The sequence below is a fragment of the Diadema setosum genome, chromosome 10 (genome assembly GCF_964275005.1).
Source record: "Diadema setosum chromosome 10, eeDiaSeto1, whole genome shotgun sequence".
Lineage (NCBI taxonomy): Eukaryota > Metazoa > Echinodermata > Echinoidea > Diadematoida > Diadematidae > Diadema > Diadema setosum.
In genome coordinates this window covers 9,195,323-9,222,124 of record NC_092694.1, presented here as the reverse complement: position 1 = coordinate 9,222,124, position 26,802 = coordinate 9,195,323, and the positions used below count along the sequence as shown (strand labels likewise).

At 37.5% G+C, this 26,802-nt stretch overlaps 1 protein-coding gene across 1 annotated transcript in view; it reads left to right on the top strand.

Annotated features, from left to right (window-relative positions):
• LOC140233724 (ATP-dependent RNA helicase DDX24-like) overlaps positions 1–26,802 on the top strand; it is a 41,119-nt gene that overhangs the window by 4,923 nt on the left and 9,394 nt on the right. The window contains exons 2-10 of the mRNA XM_072313825.1: positions 4,754–5,117; positions 9,431–9,609; positions 17,326–17,823; positions 18,613–18,723; positions 20,016–20,134; positions 21,091–21,209; positions 24,140–24,258; positions 24,825–24,994; positions 25,725–25,836. Coding sequence (XP_072169926.1) covers positions 4,754–5,117; positions 9,431–9,609; positions 17,326–17,823; positions 18,613–18,723; positions 20,016–20,134; positions 21,091–21,209; positions 24,140–24,258; positions 24,825–24,994; positions 25,725–25,836 — 1,791 coding nt within the window. The remainder of the gene's footprint in view (positions 1–4,753; positions 5,118–9,430; positions 9,610–17,325; positions 17,824–18,612; positions 18,724–20,015; positions 20,135–21,090; positions 21,210–24,139; positions 24,259–24,824; positions 24,995–25,724; positions 25,837–26,802) is intronic.

The window sequence follows — 26,802 nt, the reverse complement described above, 5'->3', positions numbered from 1 at the left end:
GGAAATATCTAAAGTGCACATTATTTTGCACAACTGTTCCTAAGAACCTAGGTATATTGCCATATAAAACACATAGAGTTTAAAAGTCAGGGACATGAGATATTTCCATTTAAATCTACACCATAATTTCCCATGTCCTTTTTCCGTAACGTCAGTTACCGACACATTTTCACTTGCTATGTGATAAGGAATGCAGTTTGAGTGAAAAACTTTCCACCTATTTCTTCATTCTCATGAACTCATTCATCAATGCGAATTACAAGCCCCGGGTGCTTTCATTCACAAAACTACAACATAAACAATTTCATGAAAATCCTTACGCGTAACGTCAGTTACCGTGGAATTGCCCAAATGGGCACCATGTCCCACCTGGGCCCCCAGGGGGGGGGGGGGGGGGGCCGCCCCCCCCCCCCCAAAAAAAAAATATATATATATAATATATACATGTACATAATTAAGGAATCTTGAAAAATAAAGTCTAAGCATTACCCACTAGATTCTTGACTCCTGCTGAACTGCCTTGAATTAAAGTATGCCAGCTCATTCAATTTTGAACACTCGGTAACTAATACCAGCTTTTAACTTGTAATTGTAATAACAGGATTTGTTAATCTTTTCCTTACGCAATTCTTTGAGTCAATGAGAACCTTAACAGTGGACCCAAACAAGAATTGTTATCAATGCATATATCGACCCAAAAACAAAACAAAAAAAACAAACAAACAAACAAACAAACAGACAGGTTGGATATCCACTTGTGAGAACCCAGTGTTGCATGAACAATTTGTATCCTCTTTCCATTTCAAGTGTATTTGCCATCAAATGATGTAAACTATTGATTGAACATGAGTATGAATAGAGCATGTGCTGGGCTTGCAAACTCTTTTGTAAATGTACATAAAATACAAGGGTATCCGAATTGGGTTAGTGAAAGTCAAATTGAAGGAAGCTCAGCCTTGACTGCTGTGTACGTGTCCATCTTATGAGTTGTACAGCAAAACAAACACATTACTATATTGGAAAAGGTACACATTGTAAGTTAGAAAATAATAGACACATTTTTGATACACAGAAAGAAAATTGGAGAAAAAAAATGTAATCTTTTGATCAAAGTCATTTTTCAGGTCTGCATTTACACAAATTACTGATTGAAGCACTCTGAGAGCGCAGACCTCCGACAAGCAGCTCATTTCCACCACTGATCTTGTTCTTCCATCTGTAGAGATCTTACAGATCAGTGATTTCCACCCATACGTTTCCATGCTGAAAGTCGCCGGATTTCCCAATATAGAAGCCTTCTGTTACCTCATCAACTTCCAGCCTCGCCTTAATAGCAGAAACTAGAGCGCGCATTTTAGTGCGCATTATATGAAAATCTCAAAATGCGCAGCTTGGACTCCCAAGTTCATTGACCCTACCTGCCAAAATATAGAAAATCCTTCATAAAATCTACAAAAATTTCCGGATCACTACCAAAATTTAATCATCTTTGTGTCATTTTCAACCTTTCATGTAAGTTTCATCCAAATCCGTATACCGGTACAACTTTTTGAGTTATTTTGCACACAGATAAACCAACAAACAAACGCCGATGAAAACAAGATTAATTTACACTGTGAATGCAGACACTCTTGTCTACATTTTTGGAACCTGTTATACCATACCACTACCAGGTTACAGTGTACATTATGACACCGCAGGAACCTGATATATATACAAGGTTCCTGTATTGCATGGGTCACATGCATGAAACTTTGTGATTTTTGTGAGGAGGCAAGATTTTGCCATGTGAAATGCATACATACATTGTTTGGTTTTTTTATAGATACAGTGTATATACACACAGTGCATTGATGGGAATTCACAGAAATATCATGCCACAAAAAAGACCATCTCCCCCAATTCATGAAAGTTTCATGACACAAATGTTCTTGGTTTTACAGTATACACACTGTACCAGGTATTGCCTTAAAGGGATGGTACAGTATTGGTGGAGATGAGAATTGGGCTTTTAACTTTTTGCGAGATACTAAGAAAACACTTATGAAACAGTACAGAGCATACCATTTTAAAGGGAAGATAAACCCCAAGAGCAATGTGGATTGAGTGAAAGCAGCAACATTAGTAGAACACATCAGTGAAAGTTTGAAGAAAATCGGACAATCGATGCAAAAGTTATGAATTTTTAAAGTTTTGGTGTTGGAACCGCTGGACGAGGAGACTACTAGAGGTTATGACGTATGAGTGGACAACAATACCAAGAAAATGTAAAGAAAATTCTACAAAAATCCATTCTTCATGAAAATTACAAATTCTATCAACTTGATATTGACATATGTTAGGGGTAGCAATTATTCCCCCTGCTTTCTGAAAGAGGTTGGTCCATTGCTCTTTCATAATTCTAGAAAAGTGAATTTTTGTTGAATTTCCTTTATATTTTCTCTGTATTGTTGTCCACTCATACGTCATAATCCTCTAGTAGTCTCCTCATCCAGCGGTTTCAACACCAAAACTTTAAAAATTCATAACTTTTGCATCGATTGTCCGATTTTCCTCAAACTTTCACCGATGTGTTCTACTAATGTTGCTGCTTTCACTCAATCCACATTGCTTTTTGGGTTTACCTTCCCTTTAAGAGGAATTCAAAGTTTATTTGATGAAAATCGGGTTTGGAATGACTGAACCATCCAAAAACAAAGTAAAACAAAGCGATTGTAATAAAGTGTGGGTCCCACACTTATTAGAATCACTCTGTTTTGGATATCTCAGCCATTTCAAAACCAATTTTCATCAAATAAACGTTAAATTCCTCATGGAATTACATGCTCTTTCACAAATAATAAGAGGTTTCTCATTATCCCACCGAAAAATGTAAGAAACCTTAAATTAGGTCTCAACCAAAACTATACAATCCCTTTAAATGGTCTTTTGCCATGGTTGCCTTGGCATAATGTGTACTTGCCCATACTTGATGTACTTATCATCAATGGTCCTTTACTAGAGCCTTTTTTTTTTAACAGAGCTTATTAAACCAGAGTTACCGTGACAACGTCCGAGCAATCTTTTTTTTTTTTTTTTTTTACTCTGTCTGTTAAAATGGTCCCCACTGAATGTTATTCGGACGTTGTGGTAGCTTTTGACAAATTCCACCTTAGCCAGCTACATTGTAAGGTACATTTGTAATTACCCCAACATTACTGTGACATCCCTTCTGTTAAAACGCTCTTGCGGTAATATTCCTTTGATACACTCAACATGCATGCGCAGTAGTCCAAACAGGATGGCATATGGCTCGCCGATCATGTGCATGGATTGTACATACCCCCTTTGCCCATGAACAGGTAGGATGTATTAAGAGGAAGCCTACCCAGAGAAGGTTTTAGGTCTGTGTCTGTTTAAAAATGGTACCACTCCTTGCTCTCTCCTGTTATCTATTGCCTGAGGCAAAGAATTGTATTTTCTGGACATTGTCCTGATGTTGTCCTGACGTTGTCGAGGTGAGGTCTCTTAAAGGGGAAATCCAGTCCAAAATACATTGTAAGTTAGTCTGATAAGAAAGAGTAAAATATTACGAGTTCATTGGTACAATTATGATTATAACTTAATGAAAAATTAAGAACATTTTGAAGTATTGCTATTTTTGGGGGAAACAGTTCTTGAACAGTCAATATAAATATGTAAATGGCAAAGGGAGCATGTCATCCCCTCACAACTTACCATAATATAGTTTGTGCATAAAATTTTGTAATTTCTAGTTTTTCATTCAAGCACAATTATGCATGAGGCTCAAATCCCTGTATCTAAAAACTGATTACTATTCTAAAGTTATTCAACCAGGAATAACATCATGTTTCACACTTCAATGACAGAAACATTGAATTTTCATCATTTTTTTTTTTTGTGTACACAATCAATTGGAAAATTGTGAGGGTATGACAGTTACCTCACTCATTTGCATAATATTCATATCCGCTGTACAAGAACTGTTTTGAAGAAATTAGTAAAACTTCAAAATGTCATAACTTCCTTATTTTTCATCCAATTTCAGTCAATTTTTTACTGTTGAACTTGTAAGACTTTACTCTTTTTTATCAGACTAACTTGTATTTGGACTGGATTTCCCCTTTAAAATAGAGCTTTCAAGAGATGTCCATGCAGGCAGGTGCAGAGAGAATTATTTTTGTAATCTCCTCGCAGGTTCAGTATCTTATTTTTTTTATCAAATTGTACAAATTAAATTAGCCATTATAAATGACATTCTCATTTAGTACTAGAGTTACATTTATGTGTTCAAACTTTGGAGTAATTACTTTTGTATTAATTTATATTATATTTGTATTTCTTTATATGGAAATAAAATCATTTTCAGTTGAATTGAATGTTTTCAATTGAATTGAATTGTATTCAAATATTGAAATTGAAAGAATTGTTTCAGCTGATCTGAAAAAAAAAAACTGAGGCACTGGTAATACATTAACTATGTCAACTCATTTCATTTCATACACATTTTGTTTTATTTATTCTGATGCCTGGGTTTCTTTGTTTGATCTTCATTTTTTTCTTTCTGTATTTATTTAATTGTTCATTTATTTAGTTAGATAGTTAGCTATGTATTTATTTATTAGTTTATTTGTTTATCTATAATGTAACTATCTATTCATCTATCTATCTATCTATCCTTTGTATCTAACTATCTGTCTATCAAACATGATATATTCAAAAAATATTTTTGCCATACTCTGCTCTTCGACAGATCAGCAAAACAGAGAAGATGAAACAGGGGAGCATCAAAAGTAAAGCAGGCAATGTAGGAGGTGGCAAGGCCATGAAGAGAGCTAGCCAAACTGCAGTTGATGCCCAGCAAGGGAGCAGAGGTGACCAACCACCGCAAAGTCCAGCAGCTAGAGAGCAAACGACAGAGGTAGGGGAAGGGGGAGAAGATGAAGCGACTCCCTCAAAGACTCCTCAAGACGTTCGTGGGGTGAGGGACGGACGGAATAGGAAGAGAAGGTCTGGCGTCGAACATCTCCGGGAGCTCAGAAGGAAGAGGAGACGCGAAAGGAGTGGAGAGAGAGATGGGACAAATGCTGAGCTGACTCAAACAGATGCAGTTGAAGGTACTTTTCTTCCAAGTAGATCAGAGTATCGTACAGTATTATCAGGGAGGTGAGAGGAAACTCACCTCCCTGGTATTATCCACTGTCATACTGTATACGCCGAATATTTCGCGAGGTTTTTATTTTCGCGAATTTCGCGAGTCAGGTGCTCTTTTCGCGTAATTAAAGACACAAGGAAATATTTATTGACTCTGATCCCAATATGGATGTGATGTACGCATGTACACTTCTCCGTACTAGACTCCATGATTGTTAATTTAACCACTCGCAAAACCGTCGGGAATTCTCGATTCGCGAAAATTTAGACGTGCGAAATATATGGCCTTTACAGTACATTGTACACTGTAACTCACCCCCTTTCATGTAATTATACAGCTGGGGCTACTGAAGGGGTTGGTGTTGCACAGTTATTGCATTGCGTGAAGCAGACTGGTATTTGATAAGGATCAAGGGTCAATGTTGTCCTCCTACAAATAAGAAGTGCAGGCCAAACCGAACCATGAATTTTGTTGTTCCTTTTTCATCATTTTTCTGATTTTCCCTGTTTTGTTTTGTTTTGTTTTGTTTAAGTGCCAAAAGTACATGAACAGGGAAATGGGAGACTGCCTTGTAGGAAGAGTATACGGTGTACATGTACAGGTATGGCTGAGGCTGTGGCAGCCAGGTGTTTTGGACTGATAGCCAGTCATCCTACTTTCACGATGCGAAAGGAGCAAGATTGAATGAATGAAACCTAGACGTGTCTGTGACAGGAAAGTGTGCACTTTATCATTCAGAAGCTTATCATAGCAGTCATTCATACTCGTAGACAGCATCAATAATGTTGCTTTCGATTAGTCTGGTTTTGAACAGCACTCAATTGCATTTGCTTCATTGATGACTTCTGTAAGTTTTAGTTTTACATGTAGTTTAGTTTAAGAGAATTATTTGTGTCCATCCTGCAGCATTTCCAACTTATGATTTGGTTCCCAAAGATGAGTGTTGTACAGTATGAGGATACTAGGATACATTGTAAATTATAAACTTTGTCAGTCTTACATACACCGATATGTACAGTAAAACCTTGTTATAAAGAGGTCAGATTGGACTATAAAGAATAAAGGAAAAACAACAACAGCAACAAAAAAAAAACAACTCTGTAACAATGTGATTATGCAGGTGTCAACTTATTGCATAATTGCATTTTTGAACCCAAATAAAGTGACAAATCTGATATACATTGTAGCAAGCTAAAATAATGATATATGTACTGCACTTTTGATAGGTCAAAATCAAGGGTGCAGTTTATACTCCATTACAGTCAATACCTACTGAATGTCTGCATGAAGTGTGCAGACAATGTTCGATGTTCAAAATGATTTCCTTTCATTAGGCACTCTACTCCACGATTCCTCTTTTTCTATGGCACAAAAATCAACTCATTTTCTCCACCAACATTTCACTCAATTCAACCAACATGTCGTTAGTATCTTCCCTTGTTGCGTGGCAGTATCCACGCTTGTCGGGGACCGTCATTGATTTTTTCCTCCCGATGGCCGAAAGAAGGGGGGGTGGTTTTAATGCATCAATGCAGTTAATACACCGTTATTTACATTTAATTGGCGTGGTATTTAGGTCTTAAGCATTCAATAAGTTATTGAGGTTCCCCCGCCAAGTGGGAAGCGGAACCTTAAACAGCCTATTATCCTTTCATTCACTTTTCCCCCCTTAAACCATGGTCTTGGGTATGGGTGAAGCAATTGCCCCGCAGCCAGGGATAATGAATGGTACATTCCCATGTTGAGGCCATCACATTGCAACATGGATTATAAGATTACATAATGCCTATCTATTTGTAGTCCATTTCAGGATGTGTGAGCTAATCCCAAAAGAAGCCATGTCAGTGAAAGTGCACATTATATTCAAAAGCAGAAATGCACTTGCAATGATGATGAGTGTTTTAATCCAAGCAGAATAAGGATAAATTATATGTATGATGTAACATCGTCCAACATGAATAGCATACTTGTAATCGTTTTTATTAGAATGAGGGAGACCTATTCAATAAGCTGTGAGGCCATTCACAAAAATTTAAGGCAGCAGATACATGTACTTCTTGCTTTATAGCAACCCACAGAAGGCTTTTACCAAGAATGCAGTGGTCACTGTTGAATCGGGAGGGGTCTGAAATCTTCTGCGCAGTCACTGCTGGATGAGAAATCTACTGCAGTTCATGATGTCACATGCATAGAATGATAAAAAGAAAATATCTGAGACATTTTCACGAAATTTAATTTGTGAATAAGTACAGTTGAACCTCTCGTATCCGGACAAGTCGGGACCGGGGCTCATCCGGATAAGGGATTTGGCCGGATACGGGAGACTCAATGCTTTATACATGTACATATACATATACACATGTACTGATGTAGTCCATTGATTGTAGTACCACATATAGTAATGTGTATACTGCAACCTTTTCATTGTTACACTCAGTAACAGACCCCAAAATAGAGGTTTGTGTTTGCAAGAATGAAATCGTTTTCTTTTATAAATTCTTGGGATGATTTACCTAAATAATTATTAAGAAATGTATCAAGTATATGTAATTCATGTGTGTTTGTGAAGGAGTTCTCATGGAGTTGGGAATCCCCCTTCCTCTCGTAATTATATATTAAAAAAAAAAAATCACGGCGAGATTGCGTCCGTATAATAGAGAGATCCGGATAAAGGGAGGCCGGATAATAGAGGTTCAACTGTAGTAACTCCCTTGACTTGTCACTGATTTACAGCTGTATGTTGAGGGTGATATTATCCACCCTGCCTTCTGAAAGAGGCAAATTGGGTGTTCCTTTATCATGTAAGAAGGTTTAAAATGTGTTAGATTTTATCATTCTACACATGGGACATCACAAGCTGTACAAGTGTAGTTTATAGTCTAATTCTCATCAAGCAATGGCAGCGTTGAAATTTCAAAAACTCTTAATTTTTGAACAGATTGTCTGATTTTCGTCAAACTTTCAGTGATGTGTTCTCTTAATACACTTGAAACAGTGTTAGAAGTTGAACTTGTCCTTTAAACCAAGTCCCTGGCCACATACTGTAAAGGGAGTAGTGCATACATTTCAGGGTTTAACTATTATCCCCTTGTCTGCCTATCTGTCAGTGTATGAAAAATTAGTAGTCTCAGGGTGCTACAGTACATCGGTGTAAGCACTTACCCGATTGCCTGGGACAAGTAAAGATCAAAGTTTGGCAAGTGTTTTGGAACGATAAAAATAAAATGCTCAATAAGCCTGAAATGTCCAAGCAAAATGTTTTGAAGCCACCTTTACTTGGCAGCACTTACAATATGTGAAGAAGTCCCAATGCAATCCAACACCAACACTCGATCGAATCAAGTTTGTTACTCATCCACACGTACATATTCATGTGCTGTTTATAAATTTGATTATTGTGTTAATCAAGCTCTTGACTTTACAAGTGATTTTCTATATCATTTTCTTTATCTTTGGACTTTCTTTCTCGGGCAAGTAAAATCCATGTTCAGACAAGTGTTCTGCAGCAAGTTAAAAATCTGCTTGCCTGACCGGGCAAGTGGTAAAAAAAAAAAAGTCATGTAGCACCCTGAGTCTTTCGTGGCTGGTGATAATTTCATGTGCACAGATTTCCCCAGTTTGAAATTGTATGACATTGACAAGAATAATTCAGAGCTCTAGAGCATCACTGACCTCCATGCATAAAATGAATTTTCTGTCCAGTCTCGGATAGTTTGACAGACATCTTTGTATTTGTGACCCTGCACCTCAAAACAAACAAAAAGTCGCCAGACATGAATTTTTAGTTTAGACCATATTCTGAAAGAGCAGACTTTAAGCTTTAAAATGATGCATAACTCAAATCAAATGGACTCTCCTAACCTATCTAAATATTGGATAGAAAGCACAAACTCAGGAAAAGTGTGAACTGAGAAAAGAGGCTCTGAAGTACAGTGTCTATTCAAGCGCTTCATCTTTACCAAGCCAAATTCATTAGAAATAAACTGCTAACAAAACACACTTTCCTGCCCGTTTTATGATACCAACTTTTAGCATAATGTAAAAGAAGACCTGCTCTTTCAGAAAATATGAAAAAGTCAAGTTCGGCTAGGTTGACCCATTTCACTTACATGTATTTTCAGTCCTCACGCAAAATCAGTGTGTGCGACTTTATGTTTACTTTTTTTTTTTTACTTTGGTTTACTTTCAGTGAAGTTTAGAGCATAAAGGAGTGTAATGCAGTTGTTCATGGTGCATTGTAGTGACATGACGTATGCTGGGTGTCTTTGATCATAGATGGCACGATTGATGATCGAAGAGATGTCGCCATGTCTGAATGGGGCGCCCTCACTGTCCCCACCCCAGTCCACCAGGCCCTCCAGACCATGGGGTTCGTGGGCCCCACCCCAATTCAAGCCGCATGCATCAATCCCGCCATCGAGGAGGGAAGGGATGTTGTTGGTGCGGCAGAGACGGTAAGATTTATGGACCAACTGCACGTCATGAACATTCATCGCTCGTTAATCAATTCATGCACCTGTTGCTCTCAAAAGCTTCACAATAACATTTTAAACATGCTATCCTAACAAAGAAAAATGTTAAATGGTATTGAGCCCTGTATGAGGTAATGACTAGTAGAGGAGGGAGGGAACTGAGAGAATGATGTACAATGTATAACGTCCCTGGGGCGACAAGACCTCTTATCTGCAAAATGTTACATGTTAGGGTGAGCAAAACAAAAAAACCCAAAAAACATGTCAGCCGAAGCATTATATCAAATGGGATAGTCTTTCCTTTGATATGCCATGGTGGCTTCATTTTGGGGGTAAGACAGCTAGGATTTGGACAGGACATCACTAAACTGATTATCTGGCCATTAATAAAGAAAAAAAAGAAGTGTCCTTTGCCTGAATTTGAGATACAAGGTCTTGTCATCTCAGCAACGATAAGGTAAATGATTTGAAATACTATGAAAAGACTTTAACCTTCCCTAAATAGTATTTCATCCTATTTCACACCATAAGGTTAGAACCATCTGTATATTTTCTAGAATAAAAGTAATCACCCATTCATGTATGACAGGGGACTAATCAAAGTCAATTGAGAAGGCACTCCTTCAAGAAAAAATTTCTAAGTGTAGTGTTTGGCTACATCATCACAAAGCCCAAAGCTCTGAGTCTTATTTTGCACCATCTGATGTTTGACTTACTCTAAAATGTTTTAAAATGACACTTAATTCATTTCACTATCAAACTCTTTATATGGGGCGCTCCCAGTATTTCTAGTTTGACGAACACAAATTACCTTTTTATTGGTCTAATATGACAAAAAATCAATGGATGTATTGCTACTATTCGTATGAGGAATCCAACGTGGGCAAAAAAACCCAAAACAAAACAAAACAAAGCAAAAAAAAAAAAAAAGCATTCCTCTTGAGCATACCTGCTGCACAACCAAAATGCACAATTGGATGCACATGAACGAATATTTTCAAAATGTTTAGAGATGTCTGAAATGTACTCATAATTGTTCAAAAAAAGTAATTTTGAGCATTTCAGCATTTTGATGTGAGTGTACACACACTTACAGCTGTAAAAGGATGAGCTCTCAGGCTGTTAAATGCAAGATGCATAAACCTGAAGTTTATGACTTCTAAATATGAAGTAAAAGCTGACATTTGGTTACGAAGATATGATTAGTAACTTGATTTCATCTGAACAAAAAAGAAGAAAATCATGTCTTCATGACATGCATCCCCAAATGCAATATAATGTATATGTTGATTGCCATGACAAATGATCATGTTAATTTCCTTGTGCATGTCAGCCATTCCATTGTGACTCGCGTGACATTTATACAAAATTTTGACTTGTTATGGTTGAATACTTGAAAAATTTATTTTGCAGACCTGTTTAGTTTATGTATTTCAATCAAGGTATGGACCCTTCACATTGGTTCATAGAAATTTTTGATGTCAAGTCATTCTAGTAAGAGATACTTGACTTTTTTTGTTGTGACTCGCGTGACGCGACACTATTGAAGATTTCTGACCTTACTGTACGTAAATGAATTTTCGTAAGAAAGTACTTGTCCTATGTACACAGACTTTTCTGCATTCAATTTTGAGACATTAAGCGATAAATAGTAAACATTTTATCAGGCCTTGACTTTTCCTTTGAACTCAGTTGGCATATAAAAAATGTGACTCGCGTGACACATGGGTGTGACTCGCGTGACGAGTATCATTCAGGACCAAAAGTTGAGCCTAATATAATAGTTTTATTGAGTAAAATGAGCCAAATGTTTAACCTAACATGTTATTTATGGTTAGTTTCATCACACATATCTTTAAAACAAAGAAATCATCTAACTCCAATCTCTGATGGAATCATGGGAGCTCATAGCACATTTAATGCATAAAACATCCAACAAAAAATTAACTTGAACCTCTTTTTTTCCTTGTCAAATCAAGAGTTCTGGGAAATCATTTTTTTTCAATGAATTTTCTTTTTCTCTCTTATTTACTGTAATTGTATCAACTAGTCTTCTATTCAAAATGAATCAAATTTAAACTTTCTTTAGGTTAGCTTGCATATTTGCTTATGGATTTATATGAATCCATTTAAGCTCCTTTTGAAACAAAGTTATTTTGATGCACAAAGAATCCTCACTTCTTATAATAGATAATGTTCACACATACTGATACTCTTTTTCTTTATCTACATGTACCATTACTGAGTCTGATGTTAAGAATGATCACCATGTTTTGCTTATTTAATCATAGCAAACTACATGATACAGTATATACTATATTAAGTTTTCTTTGCCAAAGTGTCTTCTGTAGTTTGAGAAAGTTTGTCACTGCTTCGTGGAGACAGTTTTCATGCCTAGTTTGTTGGGGCCATTTTATTTTTATTTTTAAGACTCAATCTTTTCATTCATTTAAAGTCTCCTATTGTTGACAAGATATGGCTGCTGTAATTTGCATTAGATGTCAGATTCAGGCTGCCATGGCTCTTTTATCCAGCCAGTGGAATATATTCCCCTTTTCTCTAGGTGACTTAAAGTAATTGTCACTTCTGACCACTTAGGAGGCTTGTGCCAGAGATGCAACGGGATGCTTTCTGCTGAAGGCAGCTGCCACCATCAGCCAATTGCAGGCCCAATGGTATCCTCATTTCCTCCATCATTATGGCCATTATTGGATAGATCACCACTGCTTCTCTGAGAAGTAAACCTTTTTGCGACAAGATATTCACTTTTTGAAGGTGATACAAATGTATATCGAAGGGATGATTAAGTTATGTGGTGCAGCTATATTCCAAAGATAATAACAGGCAGGTACAAACCCTCAGAACAATCTTCAACTTCCCTTTGATTGTGATGAAAGTTGTAGGAAGAGTTTAAAGAATTACAGCAAGACAAAATTCCTCAGCAGTGGAGATAGAGCACAAGATTTGATTTTTCACATAGCCGCAGCTCTGTCGCTTCAGGCTTGCTCCACTCAACTGGATCTTTCCCTTGACTTGTAGTGCTGAAATTCCACACTACATTGTAGGTCAATGTTGTGTTTCTCCATTCAGCATACAGTAGGGCACTGATAACAAATCTATTTTGAATTGGCTTGCAGGACCATATAACCACATTTTGACTAATGCACTTCACTGCTGACCACTTAAAGAAGTTCATCCAAAAAATCTACAGTCTACAACATAATACTGTTTTGTCATGGTCTATTAATGTACATTGTCGGCCTCATCATTGATGATGACTTGTAATAATTTTCTCCTGGGGTCACATGATTGATGTATATGTAGAGAGCTATTTGCTCCTGATTCCAAATGGCAGATTGGACTTTATCTTAACTGGAGCATGAATGATTCTCAGCGAAGCCAATTTGGAGTACAGTAAAATCTGAGGGAAGATTTGAAGCAATTTTCTTGTCATCTTCATACAATGTAACTTGCTGATTGTTGCCATTTTATGAAGCAATGTTTTAAGAACTTCACAGAAGTGGAGCTGACATACAGTACAAGTAGATGTAATTTTCATGAAGAGTTCCTGATGCATTTTACTTTTTTGTTGATGAGGAGGCCACCCACCTCCTACCAGTTTTTCTACTGACCAACCAGACGTAAGCTGACAATCCAATTAGCTATTCATTACTTATTATAACACTACTTATTTACCAATTAACATAAAAAATTTACTTTTACTGGGAAAATTAAACATATTACATGATTTAGTTTCAAGGCAGAATTTATTGTTTAAAATCTCAATCATTCTGGTCTTTAATTTTCTCAAACTTGTAAACTGTGACTCGCGTGACAACCCTAAGAAATCCTTGCGTGACTCGCGTGACACAAATGTTCTGGTGTTTTTTACAATGAAGGGGTTTACGAATGGAAACCTTATTTTCTGGTATGACTGAGGACTCTTAGATCCTCATTATTCATCAGCTAGAATTCATATAGTCTACTACTTTTTAAGCAATCTAAAATTTAGACTTATTTTTGTGACTCGCGTGACACATTTCGAGGGTGTTTTCAATCGAAAATATTGCCAAACCCATTACATATAAATGAAAAAAACAACTTGATATGGTAAAATGGGTATACGATAAGACCTTGCATCAAAAAATTATGAATCTATAAATAATAGAACATGCCTTAAATAGTGAAATCAACAAAAGTACCAAAGAGGCATCATTTTTTTAGCAAATGTGATCTTTGTTCTGGGAGGTGTAACTCGGCTGTTAGGAAGTGAAAAGCAGTAAAAAATTAGATTTACACCCTTTGATCATATACCTACCCAAATATGAATGCTCTTTCTTAATTGCTTGAACTTGAAATTTTAAGGTCCTGGTGTCTAGTTACATGGAATGGCTGATTGGCGTATCAATTTTAGCATAACTGACGTGGAAAACTGAGATGAAAGATTGGAGAATAAAGGAAAATTATGTCGACAGTTACGATGAATGGATAAAACGCCATACTCCATAGCAAGACTAAGAGATCTAACCAACTTGGAAATTTGGGATGAAAGACTGAAGAATAAGTAAAAGGGATTTTAACAGTTATCACAATCATGGATGAAACACCATGACCATGCCGTACCATTACCAACTATAAATTGTAACAGAGATAAACAGACCATGCCTTGGACCAAGTCATCATTGATGCAATACTTGCATGAAGGTGAAATGATATCATTTTTTATCACTTTTGTGTGACTGTGTGCCTTTCAAATAAATATATTCAGTAGGATGTCTCATACAAGGAAGTATCTTTGATTTGATGCTGGTGATTTGGTAGTAGATTTTTCACTTTTGAGCTAGAAGGACATCAAGTCACACACATACAAAAAGAAATCAAAGAAAGAAAGGGATGACGTGCTGCCAACTGTTTTTATGATATGCATGTTTGTCTCGAGGAAAGCAAAACCAGTAGCCCACAAGGAGTACCATTATGCGAGTTTTGAGAATCGGCAAGTAGGGGGACTAAAAGGTACATCATATTCAAAAACACGATCAACATGCGGATATGGGCTACACTATACCTTAATGTGATTAAATCAAAGCTGTACTGAAACCTTTTGAGTTCACACAGTGTACCATAATGTATTATTAGACAAGGCAAACCCGATGAACTGATTTTATGAGCATTTAATGTTTGTTTTTTTTTCTGTTCACATACTATATATAAATTTATTCGTAGACTCTCAGTTTTGATGAAAACTACAGCATTGTGACCTCGTGTTCATTTCCTCTCCCTCGTCTGACCCACCCCCCCCCCAAAAAAAAAAATTACCAGCAGTGTCATAATTAATTCCTCAATTGTAGCTGATTGCACGCTTGATCAACTCAGCGTCCCGAGAATGGTTGCAGTGATAACTTGCTGCAGATATGCATGACCATGCATAAAGTGAGAGAAGAGAGCAGCGAGTTTCAGGTGCATTGTGCTCCACTATTAATCCCACCCACAGGGATTGTAGCGAAATTGTTAAGTGTAGAACTGCTTGCCTCAACAAATCTTTGTCCTCTTTATCCTCCCCCCCCCCCCCCCCCCATGCATTCACCCATTGTACTCAGCAGGTTTCGGGGAAGTTATTGCAAAGGCCAGGTCCAGGTCCGCTCCAGTTACTCACCGGTTGTTTCTGTTTGCGTGTCAGAACCAAAGTTTTAGCAAATGATGTAATTTTCAGTCCGCTGCTGTTTTTATATAAATAACTTCTTTTGTTGTTGTTGTTGTTGTTGCCTGTTTTTCACATGTGAATGCTTGTAATCAAAATAGATCATATTTCCCCACATCCGTTTGGGTCTTGCAATATAGAAGTGTTGAAGCCAAGTCCTGGTAGACGAGTAGTAGACAAGTAGCAGTCGAGTGGGTTTTGGTTTTTAGATGTCAAGTGGAGGGTTTACATTAAGGTGGACAGAAGTCTTGACCTCATATATTCATGTCCACATTTTTTTTATGAGAAATGGTTTTAAATGACCTCTCAAAGAATGATATTGACTAATATCTCTCTGGTTGGAAAGGAAATGAAAACCAGAAGCTGGTTGGTAAATGTTTCTGCACACTTTCAGGTTGTGCTTTAGATGTTATGATACAAGCTTGCACACTATCAGGGATGTGCATGAGTATTTCACAACATCACTGAATAGGGTACACTTCTCTCCCCGGAAGTATATTCAATGGTAGTCAGCATGTACCCTTCAAATCCTTATTAAATTCAGCTATAAAGAGATATTATCATCTTGGCATTAGATGAACACCTCTGATCATCACTGCATAACTTACTGGAGAAAGACAAAATTGAATTTGCTTTAAATTCATTAAATATGCACAAAACAGAAAGATATTCACTGAAGTTTGTCAAATCAAGAAAGAGAAACAGGAAGTTCAATCATTCACCATGTGTTTGCCATTGAATCAGTTGTAAGTCTAGTAGTTGCAACTGAAACAAGAATTACAGTTGTATAGTTAGACATATGAACAATGAGGGGCTCAATGAATGAACATATTTGGTAGATCCCTCTGAAACAGCAAGGAATAGCAAAAATATTATGACAAAAATATATACTAGACCAAACCACGGAAATGGGATTTCTGAGACTTAATACATGTAAGTTAAAATGTTATTCCACACTATGTGCAAATTAACTTTGATAGATCGAGAAGTCAGGGGAATAAAGGGCAGAATGACCCATAGAAGTTTCGTCAAAATCAACTGTGAAATAGAAAAGCTATTGCATTTTAAATTTTGGCATGTTTTATCCAAATTGGTCGGAACTCACAACTCTCCCACTGCCTTCTTGTGCACAGAGATATCATAAAAATCATGTTTTAGTAAAAGAAAACAAATTAGCAACTTAATCCACCTATCACTTCCCCCCCCCCCCCCGAAAAAAAAAAATGAAAAGGTAATTACTGGAAAGTTTTTACATCATATTTTCATCAAGTCTATTACAGCAATTTCATTTGGGGAAGCCAACATTTCCCATTATGATTTTCATGTTGAAACAGCAATTAAGTGACAATCTCTGTGTACCAGGTACGTCACTATGAAACTCGTGAGGTCATGACATGTCCAATTTGCCATGTACAGTTTGCTTAAATGTGTGGTTGGTACTAATATCTTTCTTTCTTGGGAACATATGAAACTTTGAAATTCTGATATAATATTGGTGAAATCATTCTGTTTGTTTAATTTTTCTTTTTTTCCACTAAATCCTGTTTATCAGAGGTGGTTTGAACTTGTAGAATAACACTGTGAACTCCTTTGTCAAATTAACCTGTTGAGGACGGGCTGATTTTGCTACAACATGCATTTCCCAAACATAGACATCTGCCCAAATATATGCAGGACTAGTCTCCAACAGGTTTGATATAGGTGGAAAGCAAACTTATCCCAAACAAAACAAGTTCATTACAAGTGAAAAACAAATAGGGATATCTGTGTGTGTGGTCATATTTTGTTGCTGTTGTTGGGGCTGCTGCTGTGGTAAGAGTCACCATGAGTAAATATTTTGTGTACATGCTACCACAGACTACTGAATTCTCGAATTGTATGAACAAAATGATTGATTTAGTATATATCATGGCGACTTTTGCAAAACAAATTGAACTTGTCATTGCTCTTTTTATATCATTTTCATCCGTCCCATCTTTCTGTCATTCTATTTCCAACAGGGCAGTGGGAAGACCCTTGCCTTTGGTATACCACTCATATATCACATTCTGAAGCATCGGGCTGAGTCGTCGGGCAACGAGAATGAACTCGGTTCACAGGAGGAGAAAGGAGAGCGGATGGGAGAGAACAAAGATACCTCGCAGACATCAGTGGATGATGAGTCTGGTGTCAGGACAGGAAGGCCAAGTGATTCAGGAAGAGATGTTTCTAAAGACAGTGATGATGGTGGTGACGATGATGATGATGATGATGAAGAAGAGGAGGAGGAGGATGAGGAGGAAGATGAAAGTCACCCGCTGGGCACCGGCTGTGTGAATGTGATCGACAACATCGACGATGACGCCTGGAAGAGGGCTGGCCTTCCGTTGGCTGAGCCCCAACCGAGCGGGAGTGGCCAAGGGGGAAAGCTCTTTGGACTGGTCCTCACCCCAACAAGAGAACTGGCTGTGCAGGTCAAGAATCATCTCGTTGCCGCGGCGATGAAGACCGACATCAAGGTGAGAGGTCTCTCACTCTAGTGTGATATGGAAATGCATTCAAATGTTCAAACACACATAAAGTCAGGTATAGTTTTATAGATATTTACAGTACATTCATATTACACAAATCTGATGACAGTAATTCTGATGAATGGCAGAATTTGATTTACAGTTCTTCCAATCAAACCATCTCAAGTTTCTCCCCGATTGTGGTGGGAGAATATTAGCAGCCCTGGATGAGAAAGAATGCAATGATTGCATCTCCAAAATTGTATGAGTTGTTAAATCCCACAGAAAATCAAAAGTAATAAGTCATAACATCTGCACATGGTATCAGTAAACAGTGATATTACTGTAGTAGCTTCCAAAGTCTTTACAAATCATACACACGAGACAGTTATGTCTGATTCGTATGATTTGATATTAAAGACTTCTGCCGCGGCGGTTGTTTCTCTTTGTTTGTACTCTATTCAAGAAAGTCCCTCGGATCAGAGATTAGCATTGTACTTTCAATGTATTCATCCATGGATGAAGTTAGGATCACGCATACATATTGAATAGGATTAGTTTAGCATCATTCTTGTACAGAGCTTAGTTATTTCACTAAAGCACCTAGCTGAGGTAGAATATGGACTTAAAATGGAAACTTGAGGTGTATCAGTGCAAAGAATTCAGTGGTTGTTTGATTGGGCTGCTTTTGGATAATTAATGTCATACTTGTGAATGCAGTGAAGTACTCATAGAGGCAACATCATTGATGTGATAATTGCAGTTTGTGTTGTCATGACTACGCTTCTATGGAACCAGGTTGCCGTGGTTGTCGGCGGGATGTCAGCTGAGAAGCAAAAGAGAGTACTGAGGAAAAGACCGGACATTATTGTTGCTACGCCTGGCAGACTTTGGGAGCTGTACAAATTGGTGAGACGCTGTAGGATTCATAATATATGTACAACATCTTCTTGTGTTCCATACATAAAAGCACATCCTGGCCCTTTTTTTATCACATCTTATTCCCCAGAAATGTATTATTAATCTATGCAAACCAGTTGTAAGTCCATTGATCAATCATAACTTAATAAGAATCAATCATAAGTCTCTTCCAAAAATGAAGACTTTTGATTGATCAAAACTTCAGTGGGACAGAGTTTTATACATGTAACTGATGACAAGATCAATCATAACTCTTACTCAATGAACCAGGACCCTGTGTTACATATCCTGTTGTTACATATGCATATCAGATAACAAGAGGCATTGCACACATGCCCTTTTATTTTCTTTCTTGTCTAGAAGTACATTTTCAGGTTTGAGCCTTTTTTTCAATAGCACAATTCATTTTGACGTGAACTTCACTTTCTCTGCTCTGTTTTCCCCTTTTTTTTTTAGCCAAGAGAAACATTCAAATAAAAGATGTAAATTATGTACTCCCATTCATCATTTCACAAAGTAATTTTTTTTTTTTGCGTTTTTTGCGTTTTTTTTTTTTTTTTTTGGGGGGGGGGGGGAATCAAAACCTGATTACATTGTTAACATAAAATTCTCATTATACTCCTATTTTTGAGGTGTATTCATCATGACTCTGTATATAAAGGGAACTTTTGCCACCAAGAAAGATGCATCCCAGAAAGGCAATGACGTGAGAACTGGCAATTTAGTAAACAGAATGTGTCCATATTATGGTGACTTTAATGAGATTGAACCAATTTGCAAAGAAGTCGTAATTCTTTTCTTTTCTTTTTTTTCAGAGTAAGCATCCATTCCTAGATGCTGCGATCCCTAATTTATTCATTTGTGTGTTTACTTATTTTTTTTCATTTATTTGTTCATTTATTGATTTATTTGTTCACTCATATATGTATGTATTTATCTTATTTATCTATACTGGGGAGGGAGTAGGAATCAAATGCAGATGGGGCAGGGGTTGCAGAGTTGCAGTAGACAAAGTCTAATAACTCTTCTTCATCATCCTGTTGTTTTGTGTGATGTTTTGTTTTAGTATTTAGTTTCCCCATTCTTATGATTTTCATATCCATCCATTCTCATTAGTCTTTGCTTGCAGTGATAGATAATCTATGTCTTAGAAGCAACATCATTTGCTACCAGATTTTTTTTTTTTTTTTTTAAAGAGCCCCCCCCCCCCTTTCCCACACCCTGGAGTGTAAACCCTGTTAAGCTCTTAAACAATGTTATCATCTCCCATGTCTATTCAGGGTGAACTACATTTGTCCACTCTGCCGGACATCCGTTGCCTGGTCATCGATGAGGCTGACAGAATGGTCGAGAAGGGACACTATGCAGAACTATCAGAGATACTGGACCTCTTAAACAGGTAAAGGCTGCTATTAGCATTCTGTACCACATCGCAGCTCACTATATAATGTCTTGAATAGTACATTTTTCTGTTTTTGGTACTGTGTTTTATTATAGTCATCATTTGGGCTAATCATTGTTACAGTTTCTTTCTGTAGAATTCTTTATTTCTCTTTTCTAGATTTGGGTCTCTTGTTGTTCATAGATATGTAATTGTTCATTTGAGCTTCAGAATTTTTCTAAAGCCCCGAGATTGCTGGATCTTCAATTGATTCTTAAATTGGCAACATACTTTGGAAGACTGAATTTCCAGTTTCTCTGTCAAATTGGCAAACTTATGTAAAATTCTTTTAAAAATTGTGCAGTTATAGGTCCTAAATTAATTTACTGTAGTCAGTTCCATTTGAAGATATTGATCACAAAACAAATTGACTCCATTCTTGCCAAGTGTAGATATTTGCCGTGAAGGTTGCAAAAAACAAACAAACAAAATAAAATATGGGATATTTTCAATCATAACTCAACAATATTGCTTTGCTGTATTGCGAATGAGGTATCACTGGAAAGGTTCTATTTTGTGCCATCTGACGATGGACTCAGATTTGATAAGATATATAAAATCGTTCTTTGACTTGATTTCAAGTTGTCAATTTTATTGTATATTTTGTTTGTATTCATGTTTGTTTCAATCCAATTACAAATTATTATACATGATTACACAAATTTACATCATGATATTTGTTTAGGGATCATTTTCGATAAGCTTATTCTTGTGCTTCTCATGATTCTGCCACTATGAAAAATGGTGCCAAGCCCATTTTGTGATGAAACATTTTATATGATTATTCTGCAAATATATTGTAAGTTTTGCAGTGAAATTCTCAGGTGATAGCATGGTGATAATTTCTTGCAGCAAAATTTTCCCCAAGATGGCGCATTTCAAAAGATAACCCAATTTCCATAATACTCCTTCAGTTCTGAGCAGACGCAGAGACAGAGCTTCGTCTTCTCCGCCACGCTGAGTCTCATCCACCTCGGCCCGCTCCGGCGCTCCATCAAGACCCCGTACAAGACGGACAAGAAGGAGAAGTTGGGTTGGTATTGAACCTTGGCCTTTCCAGAGGTCAAAGGTCCCAAAGTGCTGTACTTCTGGGGGTTCCATGACATTTGCTTCTGCGACAGTTGCTCCCATGAATAATCTGCATGCTAAGCCAAACATTAATTCTATCCACTAACATAACCGTAACCCTAATCCTAATCCTTACATCAAATTAAACCTAAACCCCATCACAACCCCAACCCTAACCCTAAATCCTTGATGAAAATAAGACCAGAGCAATTGTTGCAGGATTAAATGTCATGTCACCATTTCTGGATGCTCCCTTGTTTGTTTGTTTGTTTGTTTGTTTTCATTTTCCAGCTGATAAAATGGCTGGATAACCCATATTCGGGTGCACTATACAGCGTACTAACTTGTCTTCCATGAGGATCCAGTTATATGTACTTGGAGGGGAGGGGAATCACTTCACCTGGCTACGCTCCGTGTGATGATTAAATGAAGCAGTACCTTTCACAGGACCTTTATTTTATGTCCTGTCCAAAGGTCAGAGTGTTTTGCCTCTACTACTGTAGAGGGAACAGCATAATAACACGCAACATTGTTCAGTAAGACTCACTTAACCCGTTGAGGATGGGCTGATTTTGCTACAACGTGCATTTCTCACAGACACTTGCCCGAGTATACTCGGGACTCGTCCTCAACGGGTTAATAGATTCAAACTCGCTCCCAAACTCAAGCCATTCAATTGAAAGGCGGCTACAGACTGAACCACTGCGCCGGCCCTAACTGCGCTTACTTAAAATATGAACACATCTCTCCCTTCCCTGACAAGAGAATGTAAAACCCTTCCAAGTTAGATTTTGACCTTTTGAGTTCCATTTAAGACACAAGTGTCTCTGTAATTGTTCTCTAAAACCTTCCCTGATGTTTGTTTGACCACATAAACATTTGCTTCTTTAGTTTTTGGTTCAGGATGCTGATTTGCAAAAGCCATAGTAATGGCATTCAAAGCCTCTCTTGACAATTTGCCAAAATCATCACTATCCAATCTCATGATTTGTCACAGGGATGCTTCATGATTAACTATCTATTGACTTGATGGTGTGTTTGGTGTTTAAAAAGGTGGGGTCAAGATCGAGTTTGAAAAGTTTCAACACTCATTGCAGTAATCCAAATACCATTAAAAGGAGTTTCTTCAATTTTTAAGGAAACACAGGAATTATGCCAGAGCACTTATCAAATTGTAAATATGGTCATTTTGAAGTCTTAAGAGTCCCTTTCTCCCTCATTTTAGAAATAAAAGTCAATTTCTCTTTTTTGTATTATTAAGTCAAAAGAGAAGAGTCATAATTACTAGCTGAAATACTTTATAGGCAAAGGCATCACTGTACATATTGATATACTTTCTGATGTTCTTTTCAGTATCATAAGAGTGACTCACATCAAAGGTCAGAACATTGAAATTCACCAGTTACATAAAGTTTTGGATTGGTTTATGTAAGCAACACTCACAGCTAAGGAATGAGTAACTCAAATCTGAATAGTACAAATCGAAGTGACAAGACAGTTCACTCATTGATGGTCAGCTGAGCAATCTGTGACACTTGATGATAAAGAAATGGCTAATGCCAATCTTTTTTTTCTTTCTTTTTTTTTTGTCCTTCCACAGGGTGTTTTATTCATACACATATTCAGAAAGTCACATTTACAAATAATTTTTTGAATACAAAACAGAATAATAATTTGGTTATCGACAAACAGTGGCCTACTGCACTTGTACATATAATAACAAAATTTCTTTAACTTTTTACAACATATAACTTATATCATTCTTTTATTTTATTGGCAGAAATAACCTTGAAAACACTATGAATATCATGTAATTTTAATATTCAAAATGCCAATCTTGCTTCAAATCCTGATGACAGAATTATTCTCTCCTTTAAGGGATAGTATAGTTTGGGTTTGGACCCAACTTCTCTTTTCTAACATTTTGTTGTTGTTGTTGTTGTTGAGATAATGAAAAACTTCTTATGAGAAAATGAAAGAACCCATATGTAATTCTATGAGGAATTCAATGTTCATTTGATGAAAATTGGTTTTGAAATGGTTGAGATATCCAAAACAGAGCGATGGTAATAAAAGGTAGGACTCGCCTTTTTATAACAGCCACTTGTTATACTTTGCTTGTGGATGTCTCAGCCATTCCAAAACAGAATTTCATTGAATAAACTTTGAATTCCTCTAGAATGGTATGCTCTGTACTATTTCATAATTAAGTCTTTATGTGCCACGTTGGCACGTCCGACTCAGTCGACGGCATGCCAACTTCGCATATTCTGCTCAACACACAAAGCCGCCAAAACCGATCGATAAATCGCTAATCCCGTGATACAATGACAGCGTTTCTCGCGCTTTTGTTCCTCTCACATACGGCTTGCATTCAATGTGGTGATTGATTATCAAGCAGTGTTCCCAGCTAGATTTGCCTGTACGTTCTAAGTTTCTGTCATGGTTTTATGTGCAAAAGTCATACCCTTACAGTAATGTAGCAGCTGGCCATTCAAAAGAAAAATTGAAAATAGATTTGTCATACAATTTATATCGAAGCAAAGTTTGTCATTCCTCCTTGACTTTGCTCACTATCATGTCCAGCTTAACAGAATTTTGTAGAAGTTATACAAATCGGAAAAACAGAATTCTTTCTCAAAGCATGACTACCTCCGTGTCTCAGAATAACGTGGCACACAGGGGGGTTTCCACCATGGCACATGAAGAGTTAAGTGGTTTCTTGGTATTTCACAAAAAGTTAAAAGTCCTATTCTCATCTCCACCAATACTATACCATCCCGTTGAATTATTTTAACTGTGTGATGTGACTTATTATCACTTGAAACTGTGTAATGAAGGAATTCTGTCCTGACAATTCACATTTCTTTTTTTCTTTGATTCCTGCGACGTCAGAGTCTGTAATGGCCAAGGTTGGGATCAAGGAGAACGCCCTCGTTGTTGACCTGACCAAGAAGGAGGGAACGGCCTCCACCCTCTTGGAGAGCAAGATAGTATGTGAAGTGGAGGAAAAGGTAATCAGCACCAAACTTGTTCTCAGGATAAAATGTTTCTACAACAATTTTTGGTGCATTTCCTGATGTGTGTTAGTTTTTGTTTTTGTTTTTGTTTTTGTTTTGTCTGTTTTTTTGTTCCCATTTTTTTTTTTTTTTTTTATTTCATCTGAAGTTACCAAAGAGCTGCCAGGTTTCCCTCAACAGATTTTAAAGGGTGGGCAATATGAATTCTAATCGGTTCATTTATGGATGTTAGATTTGTATTTCTTTTTTTTTTTTTTGGTGGGGGGTCATCATTTTTTTTTTCTTTTTGTAGATAGGCTGATGGTTTGGTTAACAAACAGTTATAGGGGAATTTACATCACATTTTTACCACTTGCACTGATTAAGTCCCTGCTCTTAAACCAAAAGATGTAACTCAGCTGTAATGTGTGATAAAGCAGTGAGGAGCCAGTTGCACTAATCTCTTTATAAACCTCCCCTCCTCCCCCCTCCTCCCCCCTCCTCCCTCCTCCTCCCCCCTCCTCCCCCTCCCCCTCTAATCAACATCCACTCTCTCATCTCACACCCCTCTGTTTCTGCAGGATGTCTACCTGTTTTACTTCCTGCGCCAGTACCCCGGCCGCACCCTGGTCTTCACCAACAGCATCGATTGCATCCGGAGACTGGCGTCGATCCTCTCTCTGCTCCAGTGCAGGCCCCTCCCATTGCACTCATCCATGCACCAGAAACAGCGGCTCAAGAATCTAGAGAGGTGAGGATCAGCCTACCAGTCTCCACCATTTTTTCTCTCTTTCTATCATGTTAGTGACTACCCGAGACTATTTCTATTTCTGCGTGATGTAGATGTAGATGTAGATAATGATGATGATGATGATGATGATGATGATGATGATGATGATGATGATGATGATGATAATGATGATAATGATCATCATCATCTGAGGAGTTATTTAAGAATAAGTTGAAGACTTATTTTTTTCATGAAATTTGAACTTTTACAATTTCTTTATCTTATCTTTATATGTTTTTATCTATGAGTGCACCTTGAGCATTTCATTAACCCATTTGAGAATGGTTTGATTTTGCTACAACACGCATTTCCAATGGACACCTCCCCGAGTATACTCAGGACTTGTCCTCAACAGGTTAATGGAAATGGCGCAATATAAATTGTAATTATTGGTATGATTATTATTATCATAGTAATGATAATGATATTTCACATTTAAAAAGCACATAATGTAATAATCACCTTTAATTTTCTCTATGGTTGACATAAAAATAGATTTGCATGCGTCCACTCCATTACATCAGGGGTCCAGCTAATCAACATCCAGTCAGCTACATTTGTTTTTTTCAGGTGTTACTTAATAGGTAACTGGAGCAATTGCAACTTGCAACAATTGCAGACCCAAGATTGCATAGAAAGACCCTCTTTGACAGATTATTTTGAGTCTGGCTGTATCTTTCTCTCTCTCCAGATTCACAGCCAATCCTCGGGGGCTACTCCTGGCCACCGACGTTGCCGCCAGAGGCCTGGATATACCGGACATTGAGCATGTGATTCACTACCAAGTACCAAGGACCTCAGAGGTATGGGCTTTGGAGGGAGACATCGGAGTGGAGGTGTGGAAGCAGGTGGTTGATGCGGTAGTAGTGGTAGTAGTGGTGGTGATGGTGGTGGTGGTGGTGGTGATGGTGGTGGTGGTGATGGTGGATATGGCGGTGGTGGTGGTGAATATGGCAATGGTGGTGATGGATATGGTGGTGGTGGTGGTGGATATGATGGTGGTAGTGGTGGTGATGGTGGATATGGCAGTGGTGGTGGTGGATATGATGGGGGTAGTGGTGGTGATGGTGGATACGGCGGTGGTGGTGGTCGATATGGTGGTAGTGGTGGTGGTGGATATGATGGTAGTGGTGGTGTTTTTGGTGGATATGGCAGTGGTGGTGGTAAATATGGTGGTGGTGGATGTGGTGGTAAGGATGGTAGTAATGATGGTGGTGGTAGTGTTAATGGCGGTCAATTTTTTTTGGGGGAGGGGGTTAGATATTTTTCAAAGTCATTGCCTTTTGCAAGGCTGTCTGGTTTCTACAAGCTGATATCGATTATTGTTGTGTACGATTGGTTGTGCCGTAATGAGATAATACTGTACATGCCATTTCTATTGTGAGCATGATATTTCACAAGTCAGGTCTTATGTTAAATGATTTCATGATTGGTGGATTTTGTGATTATAAACCACAGCAACAAAATGATAAGTAAATAATAACCTTTTTCAGGAAGCAGAGCTGGTGATTTCCCATAACAGTGGAAAGACTTGTGCATTGCATTTGTGTCATGGCAGATGACACTCTAATCATGTCGTCATTTTTTAGTAGCAGTTGACTCGTGAAATGCAAGAATAAAATAAAATCACGTCAAAAATGTATGACATATTGAAAGTACTGTACATTGTAGGTGAGTGTTCAGGACACTTTGTGGAAAAAGAAAAAAAAAAAATCTTAAAGAACATTTTTTGTTTCCTTCCCGAAGTAGTCAATTTGTATTTCTTAATT